This window comes from Chrysemys picta, chromosome 4 (assembly GCF_011386835.1).
Source record: "Chrysemys picta bellii isolate R12L10 chromosome 4, ASM1138683v2, whole genome shotgun sequence".
Taxonomy (NCBI): Eukaryota; Metazoa; Chordata; order Testudines; family Emydidae; genus Chrysemys; species Chrysemys picta.
Window position 1 is genome coordinate 56,993,890 of NC_088794.1, and position 14,481 is coordinate 57,008,370.

The window sequence follows — 14,481 nt, forward strand, 5'->3', positions numbered from 1 at the left end:
ACACAATCAGTTCGATTCATTAACAACGGATAGTACTTCTGTTTAATAAATCAGCATTAAATGCAAAACATGTTATGGGAAACTTACTTTTTTCCTATGTATCCAGAACTTTAAGGTATTTTAATAAAGAATTTTAAAATGTTGTTGGTGCATTTAATTGAATTCCAATCTCCATCCAAATGCAGCTTGACAAATCACGAGTAAAAAATAATCTAGTAAAGAAATGAGTCACCATTTTCTAACAAAAAATGTTAAGAATCTGAATAAATGTAAGCTTTATAATTGCTTAAAAGTGTATAAATAATATAGTGTATCATCCTGGTTAGTAAAAAGTATCAAATTTAGCATAAAGGCTATTTTAATTGCAAATCAACATGTTCTAATGGCTATCAACCAATGAGAATCAACCTTTGATTAGAAAAGTAACTCAAAAGTACAAGTCCAACACAAGATTAAAACAAATAATTTAAATCAAAATTTTGTGGCTGATGATTTTAAATCAGTGATTTAAGTCACTGATTTAAATCAATCCACTCTGTATATCAGAGACTTGAATTTAACTTCATCTGAGAGTAAAGAGATCCTGTATGAGGCATTATAATTTTCAACCATTTGGTATTTTGCCTTCTTTGCACAAGTCCTTTTACAGAGGATGCAGAATGGAAACGAAGTATTAGTAATTTGTGAACTAGATCACAGCGTGTTTTGTACAATTATTCTAATGCCAGGCCATCAAAGTAAAATTGTTCTGCTACTCCTTGGGCCAGATTTCAGTTTCATCAAGACATCTAGTACATCCAGTTTCCTTATAAAGCCCCTAGAAGGCCCAAAGGAAGCATGTTCAAGTACACAGCTGGCTTACCTTGTTTCTTTACTTGTTCCAGAAGCAGGTCCTTCATGGCTGCTTCCTCTGCAAGGTCAGATGGGACTTCACCTTCACTGTTCACAGCAGCCACGTTGGCTCCATGGCTGAGCAAGTATCTATACAGATTAGACCCATACTGATGTATCAGACTGTTACCAGAATTGAAATTCAGATATGACTGAACAGCAGAAGAATATCTGGTTTTCTGATACAAGTGAGGTCCCAAATGAGACTGCTCTGTAAGCCTCTCAACTGAGAGTTTAGAACTCCTGCTGCTCCTCCATAGCAGCCCATGCAAACAGTTGATATACTCCCATTCCTATACAGCCAGTTAAAATGCCTCGATTTCATGTACGAACATGGTCATGCTTGCGCTTTTAAAGGAGTTTTGAAGTAACAAAAAACCAAACAAGACTGATCTTCATTATGTTCTTCCACTTCCCTTTTTATAAGTAAATCAAAAGTTCATACAAGAGCAGGCAATTCCTCCTTCAGCCTGCATGTCATTAAAGAATGTGACAGACTAGCAACGTTCTCGGTTAAAGGTCTGACAGGTTAGGGAGGGAGTAGCAGGAAAAATATTGTTTCCTTATATTCATCCCCTTTCAGAAAAGCTTATTTGAAATTTCCAAAGCTTATCTAGCATTGAAAGCTTCTCCAGAGGAGGAAGCCTAAAGTGAACACAATGTAAAGGCAAGTTTTATACAGTATCTGGAAGCTTCTCTATGCTCTGGATTTAGACATGAAAAACACAGTAGCTGTTCCCCAAACTCTGCACATCCACTAAGCTTATTAGCTCCATGATATCTTTGATGGGGTTTTAGGATGTGCAGAAATTATATTGATATTTGATGCCAAGTTTGTCATTTTATACTTGATCTTTCCCCTAAATGTCCTCTATCAAAAATGTTACACATCTTTGTCAAAATATTCTTCCTCACCCAAGTTAAACCCACAAAAAACACCTTCATTAACCCTTTGCCCCTGGAAATTAGCATTCCCCGCCGCTCACCATCAGTGCAATGGTGCAGAGACTGCCTGGGCCACTCAGGCAAAAGGCCACCCCATGAGAAGACAGGAGTAATTGAACTGTAGTGGACATTTCTTGGGTTAGGACAGTGCATGGAGCGGAAATTGAAGAAAAAAATTGCTAATTTCTCTTTGCCTTGAGTATGAGCCAGTCTGCTTTTCAGAAGCACAACTCAACCAAATGAGAACCCTATTGCTTAGTTTTGCAATATTTTGATGCCAATTATTCCGCTTTCCTAAACAGATCCTCACAGTAACTGGCTGGTTTAGAACAACATATCTAATATCGTAACATCTCCCCCAATGCAACTAGAGTTATTGGTCCCATGGCTTGGAATGAATGCCACGGTCAATTGCAGAGTGGTAGTCCTCTCAGCACACTTACTGATTCCAAGTACCAAAGTCAGAGTAGTCTTGAGGAGCAAGTCACTCTATGATCTTACCTACACCAAATTAAGCCTACTTTAATTCTGAATGAGCGTGTCCACACAGGTGCAATTTAACAAATCCACACCTTTAGTTAATTTGTATTAACTTTCCTGAGTGTCTCCATGTAGACAAGCCTTCTGTTTTTAAAATTAAATGTTTTTAAAAACCTACTGGAACAAAAAAAAAATCAATAAGATTTAGCACTCTATTTTTGCATTTACATTGGTTAATTTACAGCACTTGTAATCAAAGATTAATCAATTAAGGCCTGAAGGGACCATTAGACTATCCAGTCTGAACTTGTGTGTAACATGATAGAGAATTTTGCCTAGTTATCCGTGTTGAGCCCAATCCCTTGTGTTGTACCTAAATGTTACATGAAAACCCAACATAGCAACACCCATTTTAACTGGATTAAGTAACAGGTAGTTACTTTTACTTAGTCCTCCATCTTTGTCAGGTAACTTGCAAAAAATGGGAACACAATCTGGATTTGAAGAGAACGGCGTTAGCATACTGGGGACACTGCAGCCCAAACATCTCCCCTTCCCCTAAGGGCTTTTCATGCCTTTTGAGCAGTGGTACTCCAAGGACCTGTCTACATTAGGAACATTTTCAAGAGGACATCACTATAGTTATCCTGCAAACCCCTAGTCAGAGGTGCTGCATGGGTATAAAAAGCAAGGCTTTACACTGGTGCTGCTTAATCCAATAATTTAACCACTTTACACTTGTGCACTGTGTCTGACGGTAGGGGTTTAAACAGGAGTAACAACATCAAGGTAATTATACCTATGACGTTTTTCAAATGTACACCAGAAAAAAAGTTTACAATTCTGCATGCGTTCCCTTTTGAAGGGGGAGCGGCACAGCTGCTCAGCAAGTAGTTGAGCTGCAGCTGATTTGTGCTTTATTAGCGTGACCTGAGGAAGAGCTCTGTGTAAGTTGGAAAGCTCGTCTCTCTCACCAACAGAAGTTGGTGCAATAAAAGCCACCTCGTTTCTCTAGTGTGCAGACTGTCAGTCACTGTGCTTCTGTTTTGCTCAGCAAATTTTAGCTTAGACATCTGACAATGCATTAAGCACTTCAGATGAATTATCAAAAGGCAGACTGGTGTCATCTTCCACCCAAACCCCTACAACCAATAGCAAAGACTAAGAGTAACTTATCTTCTGTCCTTTTAACTTAGCATTTCCAAGATCTACTGTTCTGAGTCACATGGCATCAGCCTTCCATGTGCCAGATCTGAGGAGGAGGGTGTGGAATCTGTTATTGTAAATACCCATGACAGCTTGAAACTCACTCACTCTGCTATGTTCAGATAGCCACAGGATGCCACAGCGTGAAGAGGGGTCCAGCCCTCATTATCCTGCTGGTTTACACTGGCTCCATTTTCTACCAGGAACTTCACCATGTCCAGGTTCTCGTCTATACAGGCCTATGGGGGAGGAAGCAGGTGGTGTTAAATATAGTAAACAACTTCCATTTTCGGTTTACTAGCAGTAAGTGATGCCTAGGCTTCACACCCACACTACGCCTGCTCACTGATGTCTGTCTACCTGACAGCTCTGCCTCTGATATCTCTGTACTGGTTTGTCCTGTTCCCTCCCTCCCCCATACGCACCCTGCCTCAGTGGAAAGGATCATGCTGTAAAGTGATCTGTCTATATTCATCTTAGGTATGCCATTAGATTCTTGTAAGCAAGGCAACTTGTAGATTTATTTAGATCATGGTGTTCCAGATAAGTTTCAATGACATGAATGACAGGACCCTCCAGGAAATAACTATTGCATTAGGGTTGTACAGCCCAAGTATGAGTTCAGGGAAATTAACAGTCAAACATGCAGGAAAATCAGAACTTCTGCACACGGGATATTTGCCCCTTTATACAGATGAATCCGTAGTGAAAACGAAATTTTACTGAGAAGTAACGACATAAAAATGTCATATTGTTACTCAAACTCATTTATTAAGAGTAGTTTTTGCTTACCTTACTGACAAAATTAAATCTGACTATTCCTGTTAGCACTACAGAATCCAAACAGCTATTTAAGAAAGAGTGGGATTCTAGTCTAGCATGCGTATCAATACTACTAGATTTCAACTGCAGAAACTTTTGCTATGAGGTTGCCAGAAAGAACCAGCTTGACTTTCAGATCCCAGGCTAAGCCTGCAGAGCTGAGTGTAAGGACAAATGTTTTCCCATGTAACCTGAGCAGATCTGGCGTTGAAATCATTTAGACAGACAGACATGGATCCTCACAAAAACATTTGTACAATCATGTTTTAGACTGGACCAGCACTTAAGGTTCCATTCCACTGTGAAGATGATTTTGACCCCCCTTTAGCTTCATCAAAACATAATCTGCCCAATAGTTGACATACAGAGTGGAATTCTTCTGATCAGTTTTAGGCAAATTGGACAATGTTTCAAATATACACAAGCTCGCAAAAGAGAATGAATACTTGGAAGTTATACACTTTATCCCTTCATTGCTCAAAAGTAGCTGGACTCATTTGTGATTCTCTGTTGTGTTCTTGTTTGTGCCTTTCAAGGAGTCCTTTTAACTTTTTTGGCAGGGGAAGGAGTAGATGGGAAGATAAAACGAGTTACTTGGAGGCCAGAGGTGTAGTAAGTACTGAAGGATTACACACCTCCTATGTTCACATATATGGGTGTTTGGCCTCTAGCCAGACTGATCATCTGTAGGCCATGGCTGCAGACTTCCTAAGGTCCCTAATGAGGCCACCATGGCATGTTTGTTGCGATACACAACCTGAAAATAGCCACTTTGTGCTTTGAACAAAAAGCCACTTCACCACCAAAAAACAGTGAGGAAACAAAGAGCACATTTTCTGAAGTGAAATAAAAATACTATGAGGTTCCCTTCATAAGCATATTCACTCCTCAAACATCTAAAATAAAAAGCCTGCATTCTGTAATTAAACTATAGCAGATTGGGGGATGGGGGGGGTGTCAGTTATTAAATAGTTAGGACTCTTACCACTCATGTCCACCCAGGGGTATTTGTGTTCTTTTACCAGCGTATTTGCTCTTTCAGCAAGGAACCTATTTTGAAGCTTTAAACAAAATCTGAATATGTTAAGGACACACTCAACTGATGCTGAGCTAACTAGTCAGGAAGGGAGGTTTTCAAAAAAAGATGACAAAATTCTTAAGCTTTCCCATCTCATGGGTTACACATCATTCCTGTCTCTAGCCTGCAGGGAAGCTGCCCTTTTAAAAAAAAAAAAAAAAAATCCTGCTGTCTACTGATTTGCACCTGAATGGAGATGGGGTGGCTGGACTGCTAGGAGGAATTTTTCCTTTGTAGGATTTTTTATTACAACCCACTCCCTACCCTTTAAAGCCCTGAGGCATAAGGTAGAGGGTGTCTAAGGCTATGTCTACACTACAGCTCATGACAGCACAATTTATGTCGCTCAGGAGTGTGAATAAACCACCCCCCTGAGCGACATCAGTGCTTATCTCAATGTAACCTATGTGGACAACTCTATGTCAGTGGGACCTTCTCCGACCAAAGTAGCTTCTGCCGCTCGCAGAGGTGGTTTTATTATGCCAACGGGACAGCTCTCTCCCATCAGCATAGAGTGTCGTCACCAGACTCACTGCAGTAGTACAGCTGCATTGGTGCAACTGCAGCACTGTACATGTAGACACACCCTCAGCTAGCGCCTTAGTATTCTCCATACCCAGCCAGTATGCTCCCTCTCTCTGAGAGCATCAAAACTGGACTGGGAAGCACCGAAGCAGAGACGGGGCAGGTAGCAGCAGCCTGATCTATATGTGGGAAAGCAGCTCGCGCCGCTCAGAGGCAAGAACTGCATACCCTTGGCAATTATTCCTGTGCAGCCCAAAGGTCACTGCACTCGGGCCTATTACAAGATTTGGAAACATCTACCAATTACGAAAGGAAAAAGCCTCATAGATCATTTTCTCAAAAAATCCACTAGCATTATTCAAAATCAGAAGTATAGCATGAGAACAGTTACAGTCACCTAAACAGCTTTAATGCGGCCCCTGCATTTAACCCAGAACCACAAAAACCAGGAGACAATCCTAGATACTCCAAAATACACATCACTTACTCCAAAAGTAAGACTACATACCCGGACTATCCTACTCGACAGACAATGCAATATTGGAGTATTCAATATCAACTAAAGTACATTCTCTTTTTATCGCAACAAGCTATTCCTGGGTTACTTTAGGTCACAGGCAGTCACCCAAAAGAGATTTGTTTTCAGATCTCTTCCTCAAAGTGACCACATTCCAGACAACCCTCTCACAGTATATTTACACTTTTCATGTATAAGAAGTGTTATACATGTCTCCAACTCTCAGTTATTTTTGTGGGCTGTACGGAAGCAAAGAGGAAGTTACATGAGAGCAGAACAGGGAGGATTTATTTAAATCACACATTTTAATCATGATTTAAATCGGCAAATAGGAAGCCTTGATTCAAATGACTGATTTTAAATCTTGTTTTGCATTTGCACTTTTTAGTCATTTTCCTAGAGGTTGTCTCATTGTTAGTAACAATTAAGCATGTTGAGAGTCTTTTCACTACATTTGGTACTTTATTTGCTAACTAGGAGTATAAACAATATCTATACACATTTAAGCAATTATAAAGCTTAATATACACTTATTCAGAGTCTCAATTTTTACAATTTTGAATTGTTAGACAATTATGAAAGACGCATTTCTTATTTACTAGATTTTTTTTTAACTAGTGATTTGTATTAAGCTGCATTTGGATGGAAACTGGAATGGATGGAAATGTATTGATTAGCATACACAAGAGAAAAGGGATTAAACAAAACATTTTGAGTTTGAAATTAAGGATTTCTTAGTAGTTAAAACTACCTTAAATGTGCTGGATACTTGACAAAAATTTGCAGCTTTGAGTGGTTATGCAAAACAACTTAATTTCAAACTCAAAATATTTTATGTTTTGTTTATTTCTTTTTCTCTTGTGTATTCTAATCAGTAAATTTCCAAACTTTGGCATTCGTTTTCTAGCGTTTCCACCATGAGACTAAACAGGCCCAAGTCTCTGTACTCAAAACACTGAACCATGTTTAACATTGTACAGTGAAAGAATCACATTAAAATTTTTGACTCTGGGACCATTTATTCCATTGAATTTAGCACACAAGAGTCCTCTTCAAGAATTTCATCAAAATGTCTCCATCATACACCAATTCCAACTAGCAAGGTTACGATTCTATACACAAATTTTAAATTAGGTTGAGCTGGAGGCAGAATGGAAGGTCATTATCTCTTTTTAGGGGACAGGTGAGATTAAGTCTGGGGAAACCTGAATTAAAGAATAGACAATAATAAGCTTAGCCTTCAAAATTCAAAGATATCATCCTAAACACAAGATAAGATTCAAGATTTCCCCACCCATGTCTCAATAAGTTATATTTACAAACTCAACTCCATGTTACCTAATTTTTCACCTGGGAATGTACATATTTAAAAAAGCTAATTATGCCTGGAAATCTTGTATGATCAATAAGAGTAAAGAAAAGGACTTAACACACAACATTTTAAATGTTTCATGACCCATAGTTTTAGCAGACTGCAGAGAACACTTAAATTTGCAGGGAACAACTTGTAGTATGGAGCTTTGAGATATAAGTTAACTTGGCAAAAATTATACATTTATTGCTTGTGTAAATTACTTTGTTATTCTGTTTGAGTTTTACCTGAAAGATAAAATTTAAACGATTGACTTTACAATCAGGAGAATGTACTCACATTGTCTACACTGTACGAGTTAGACAGAAATAGAATAGAGTTTATTTTGTTTATCATCCGAACTACAAAAATAGCCACCACCAACTATAACTGCACAGATTGGGTGTCAGCTAAGGGAACTGAAATGGTCCTCACTCAAACCACTAGATTAACTGGGCTCCAAGGAAGCTTTCTAGATGCAAAAAAGGGGGAAATGCATTCTTTGGGGTCTCTGTCTCGTATGGCCTTGAATTTATCATCCTGCACGATTCCTGTGGAATGCAAGCTGGAAAGAGAAGGGATAATGGGCTAAATCCCCACCTGTTCCTGTAGGGTTACCATATTTTAATTTTAAAAAAAAAGGACACTCCACGAGGCCCCGGCCCCGCCCCAACTCCGCCCCTTTCCCGCCACAGCCCCGCCCCTTCCCCAAAGTCCCCGCCCCAACTCTGCCCCCTCCCCTGAACGCTCCGCCCCCCCTGTCCATCCCCCTCCCCTGCTTCCCACGAATCAAATGTTCGTGGGAAGCCTGAAACAGGGAGGCAGCAGGTAAGCTGGGGCTGGGGCAGGGCTCCCTCTGGCGGCCGGCCAGCCCAGGCCAAGCGGCTCTGGCCCCGGCGTCTCCCGCCCGGCTCGGCTCAGGCCCTGGGGCGCCGCCCTGGTTCCGGCCGAGCGGCTCCGGCCCGCCCTGGCCTCGGCGGTGTATTGTATTAATACAGCACACAGCTTTCAAATTCTCCAAAAGAAGCTTAGCATAGAAATAGAAAACACTGTTTTTCAGCTGGGCAATTGTTTTGTATGAAACGTGGAAGACAAGGCCCCCTAGCTACACCATTTACTGAATTTTGTTTTCTTGTGTACGGAAAAGTAAAAAATAGTCAAGAATTCTCACCCCTTTTAGCTTTAGACAATACAAGTGTCCACTTACAACAGTTGCTCAAATGTGGAAAACACTGCAAGTTTCCTCTAGAGCAGGCTAAAGTACAGTAGTTGCAGTGTGTGATTGTGTAAAACTTGCAAAAAGAAGAAGAAATACAGCTTGCACTGGGTTCACAGAATCTCAGGGTTGGAAGGGACCTCAGAAGGTCATCTAGTCCAACCCCCTGCTCAAAGCAGGACCAATCCCAACTAAATCATCTGATGGAATGGGAGAGGAAGGAGAGAAATTATGGATACCATCTGTACTGTTCACTCTAGCCCAGAGGTTCTCAAACTGTGGGTCGCAACCCCATATTAAAGGGGTCACCAGGGCCAGCGTTAGACTCGCTGGGCCCTGGGTCTGAAGCCGAAGCTTGAGCCCTGCCACCCAGGGCTGAAGCCAAAGTACAAGGGCTTCAGCCCGGGGCAGTGGGGCTCAGGCTCCCACCCACCCCCACCTGGGGTCATGTAGTAATTTTTGTTGGCAGAAGGGGGTCTCCGTGCAATGACGTTTGAGAACCACTGCTCTAGCCTAAGATTTTCAGCAGGGCTACCCTTAGAAAGGAGCCAGCGTTGGCCTCTTATGTGGGTAAAAGTATTAGTGACCCATGTATTTTTATTGGCAGCTACTTCATTCTAAATGCTTTTTACAATTAAGTATATTATTTTATACTTTAGTGACTCTCACTGCAAGTTTCATGCAGTGCCTAGAACTAGGATTCAAAGGAAGATTGCTTGTATGCTTCAAATCTCTGGCGTTGCTGAGTAACTTCTATCTGCACCTCCTTGTGTTTGTCTCTCTGGTCCTGGCAGGGGACCAGACACCCTAGCAGTTTTTCATTGGGAGGAAAAACTCAGTTCATAAAACTCGCAGTTTCCAAATATTAGCTTCCCACCTCCAACCTCAGGTAGCAGGTACAGATCCACATGATTTTATTGCATTGTCTGGCAATAGCTCTTGCTAAGGTGGTCACTTAGAAAGCATGAAGTCTGTTTTGAGCTAATAGAAAGGGACACAAAAACATGGGGGCACACAACACAGCAAATCTTTGCTAGATCAGCAACCAGCTAAAATCTCATTTCTATTTGAAATACTATCACTATGAAAACATTGCTAGCTGTCAGTCCCGCATCAGAAACAGACAGTGCACATGGAGGTCTGTCCCAACAGTTCAGAGAATTGAAATACACAGCAGGGTGGCTAAAAATCAATTATTTGATCAAATGCTTTTTGAGGAGAAAACCTATCTAAAGATAGTTTTAATTAAGATACATTACAGTTCAAAGATCTCATCTCATGGAATAGGGATTATACATTCTAATTCTATAGTATGAGACAATATATTCATGTAATGTTTAAGAAAAGTTTTGTAAATGAGTTCCAATAGTTCATGGATTAGGGACCCAATTTTATGGGGTTCCAAGGGCTTCTGTGTAGGTAGGTAGGTAGGTAGGTAGATAGATAGGTAGATAGATAGATAGATAGAAAAGGTGAGAAATAACAGACCTGAACTCTATTGTCCCTCTGCAAATTTGTGTACACAGAGTCAATCCCTTACCTCTCTCTAAAAGTGCAAAGTTTCAAAAAGTTCAATGAACAGAAGATTGTTGGGGGCAGAATAGATCTGGACAAGGAGAAGAAGTCTGGAGATAAATGTGAGACGGGAGGGACAGGCAGTAGAAACAAAAGTGAAACTGATTGAACAGCATATTCCAAAAGTCTTGAGGTCTTTCTGAGTGTAGCTTTCATTTATTTGAGATATACCATACCATTCTCTCACTAGAAGGGAAAAACCTATAATGGCAGCAGGCCATAAGAGAGACCCAGTTTGGGAAGAAGAACCATTCAAGAAATAGATGTTTGATGATTATGTTTTAAAGAAAGTCACACCAGTGAACTGGTGGAAGTCACTTAAGCACTTGGATTTAGAGACTGTTGAAGTGATAATCTCACTTTTAACAGCCGTAGCTTCTTCTGCTGGTGTAGAAAGAATATTTTCTTCCTTTGGACTAATTCGTTCCAATTTGAGAAATCGTTTGGGACCTTAAAAAGAAGGAAAGCTTGTTTTTCTTATCCAGATTATGAACAAACAGGAAAACGAAGGTGAAGACGACTGAGTTAGCTGCAGAAGCCAATATTTTAAGTTTCTCATGTTGACCTGACTGACACAGTCGATTTAATTTTTTTTTTTAATATTTCATTTAACTATTTTAGTTAAAAACAATTTTTAACAAAAACAAACCTGATTTTAAAAAACTTGAATGTTTAACTAAACTCAAATTCGTATGCTTGTTTTGTTAAAATATTATGTTTGCTGTTGAAGAAAAAAATCCAGAATACATAACATTGTTTTAGTTAAATAAAACAATTTAAATGTCTGTCGAGTGATGTTCTCCTCCTAATACAGCAGACCAAGAAAATCTCCAAATATTAATGATTAACCTGTTGAATTGGAGATAGTTCACCCCCCAATGACTTCATAAATATCTGCTTCAATTACCTTTGGTGAATGAAATAACCAAAAAATCATTCATTTTCTGATATAGCTGTAAAACTAATCTGAGAGTTTTCAAAATAAATCACTTAAAAATGTATAGTGTGTATCTTCTAAAAATGAAATATACATCTATCTCTGAGTTGTGAAGAATATGTATTAAGGTTATAACAACCAACAAGAATGCACTTTTATGTAGAAAACCATGATTAACTTGAGTCTGACTAGTGATTTAAATGATGATTTAAATCAATTTGATTTAAACCAAATCCACCCTGATACACAGCCAGGCTTTCTTTGGATTTCACTCCTCCTAGAAGGAGACATGAAGAGTGGCAGAGGTATTGAAGGGGACCGGACACATCTGGGCTGCAATACACCAACACAGATACCAACAATCTGCTCAATGGAGCTGATGGAAGATTTAGTTTAGGGAAATAGAAGAAAATGTGATGAAATTCTCATGAAATGTTTGTGTCTGACCAGATTTACTGCTCATTTATGCCAGTCATCTCAGAAGAGATCCCCCACAGGTCCCCAGAGAGACTATTTAGACTGTAAGCTCTTTGAGGCAGGGACTGTATGTGTTTGTAAAGCGCCTAGCAGAATGGGACCCTGGTCCATGACTGGGGATCCTAGACACTATCACAATGCACCTATATATAGGTGAGACACCCCCTCCCCCGCCTCCAATCCCAGCATAAAATTTCCAAGGAATTGTCTGGAATCAGCTGGTTACAGGAAAAAACCCATAAGTACGGAAAATATGGATGGGTTCAAGTGTGGATGAATACTGAGGCAGATGGAGACATTCAGAGTATTACAGATGTCCATGTTATGCTCCCCCCTCCCCCCCGAGGGTTCACCAAATTTTATGGGATTTTACTACATACTCCAGAACTGAGAGATCAAACTATGTAGACTTTAATTAACTGCTTACAAATAAATCCTGAAATTGGCCATGTGTCACTCCTTTCCAGGACACAAGTAGAACAGCCCATATTAATACTTTAAGAGAGTACCTTTGCTCCCCAGTACTCTACAAGCCTCTTAATTGCCAATTTACCGGTGTAGTTTGCTAGTGTGATGTAAGTCAGTGAACCAAGTTAAACGGTGTGACTGCACTTGAGTCAACTCACCTATGCCAAGGGTGATCTTGGCCCACAGTATGTTTCATTTCTATACTTCACTTAGTCCAATTGAACAAATATTTAGTTTACAGATAGTATGTCCCATTGCCCTATGCCATGTGATCACGGAACAGCTCCCATGTCTACACACAAGAGTTTGGGAGCAAAGCTGCCAGGGAGTAATTGCTGATTCACTGTGCTTTAAAACCATAGACCACTTCTGCATTTCCTGGGCTTCCTCCCCAGTTTAGCAGAATTTGTTTAAGAGTAAAAAACCTCCACAAAATTAGAAGATTTGTTTGGATATGCAGAATGGGGAAAGGGTGAGCAGGGTAACCTGTATGGCTTTCATGGCATGCTGACCTTTACTATAAATAAACTGGCCTGTGGCAGAACCCTGTATCAGCACCCTTCCATGACTCGCGCAGCTCTTAAGAGAAAAGGCAATAATGTTGCTGAGTCAGACCCCTGGGCAGCAAGCCTCACCCATTTCTAGCAAGAGAAAACAGTATTGAAGAGCTCTATTTTAACATGCACTTCCCTTTGCATATGTGTAGAGTGTAAACAGTCAGCTGCGTACCACCTTCTTACTGAGAATTACAGCTAGAACAGTAGAAAAGTTGCAATGTAGCATGCAGCTAAGTAATCAAGTTAAAGAGATTCAGACCCCCACTTTATCCCATCTTGATTACTGCAACGTCCTCCTCTCTGGCTTCCCAAAGACATGTTGCTCCATTCAGTCTATTCAAAATATTGCCAATAAACTTCCTTGTCCATGAATTTGTTCATGGAACTCCTGATTTTTTTTTAAATCCTTTCATTGTCTTCCCAGCCAATATAGTCTCAAATTTAAACTTTGTTATCACCTTCAAAGTTCTACATAACTCTGCCCGTCCTTGTCAAGCTTTGCACAATCAGATTTTAATATGGTCACTTCCAAGCCTCTTTCATGCAGCCCACTCTCCATGGTAGGACCTCACTTCATGCAACAGCACAGGCCCTACCCTGCCCATATGTAAGTCTCTCGAAAAACCTCCCTGTCACACTGCCAATAGTAAAGTGATTTGTATACAACTTGCCTATTTTTACTCCCTTTCCCTGACCTCTGCCTTTAGATTATGAGCTCCTCAGAGCAGGGACTGTGTCTAAGTGTTGGAAAGACAGCTAGAACTACTACATAAATAAATAAATAAATAAATAAATAAAAGGACAGCAAACATGTATTCCTTTAGTGTTGTTCTCCTCAGAAGGAATCTATCCTAGAAGAAACCTGAAGTAGGCACCTTTGCATCACGAAGAGGTAGCTCCACCTATTGAGCTGCAGGAGATTCTGCATTAGCCGTCAGGAACAGTAGAAGCTGCTGATTTAGCACATGCATCTGAAGAAGTGGGTGGTAGCCCACGAAAGCTTATGCTCTAATAAATTTGTTAGTCTCTAAGGTGCCACAAGTACTCCTGTTCTTTTTGCGGATACAGACTAACACGGCTGCTACTCTGAAACCTGATTTATCCTGTCCATCCTAGGAAATTTACCTGGTGCTGACAACAGGCATCTGTAAGGGGAGCAACCAAACAGGTGCAGCTAAGCCATTTTCAGCAAGTTTAGGCAGGTCCAAATCATGCTAAGAATTTAGTTTTAAAGGTTCGCTCTGAACAAGGTGGAGTTAAAAGAGTTATAGTAGCTGGATACTGGCAATGAGGAGTGCCTAACCATGAGTACAGTACTATGCTCTGAGAGTATACAAGAGTCTTATTCGGTTCAGAAAGCATGGTTTCTGCATCCTTCCCCTCCATGCAAGAGACTAAACGAGTTTAGTGTCAGTTGTCATATGCCAAACTAGCTA

General features: G+C 40.3%; 1 protein-coding gene across 16 annotated transcripts in view; it reads right to left on the reverse strand.

The window, feature by feature from the left end:
- PPP1R12B (protein phosphatase 1 regulatory subunit 12B) overlaps positions 1–14,481 on the reverse strand; it is a 158,292-nt gene that overhangs the window by 122,396 nt on the left and 21,415 nt on the right. For 14 of the 16 annotated variants that reach the window (XR_010600986.1, XM_065594986.1, XM_065594991.1 and 11 more), the window contains exons 2-3: positions 3,631–3,761; positions 863–981 (exon numbers count right to left, since the gene is read on the reverse strand). Coding sequence is in view for 14 of the 16 variants with exons in the window: in XM_065594986.1 (XP_065451058.1) it covers positions 863–981; positions 3,631–3,761 (250 nt within the window). In the remaining 2 variants the exon portion in view is untranslated. Of the gene's footprint in view, positions 1–87; positions 213–862; positions 982–3,626; positions 3,762–14,481 lie in introns of those variants that run through there. The other 2 variants (XM_065594995.1, XM_065594996.1) reach the window with 2 other exon arrangements.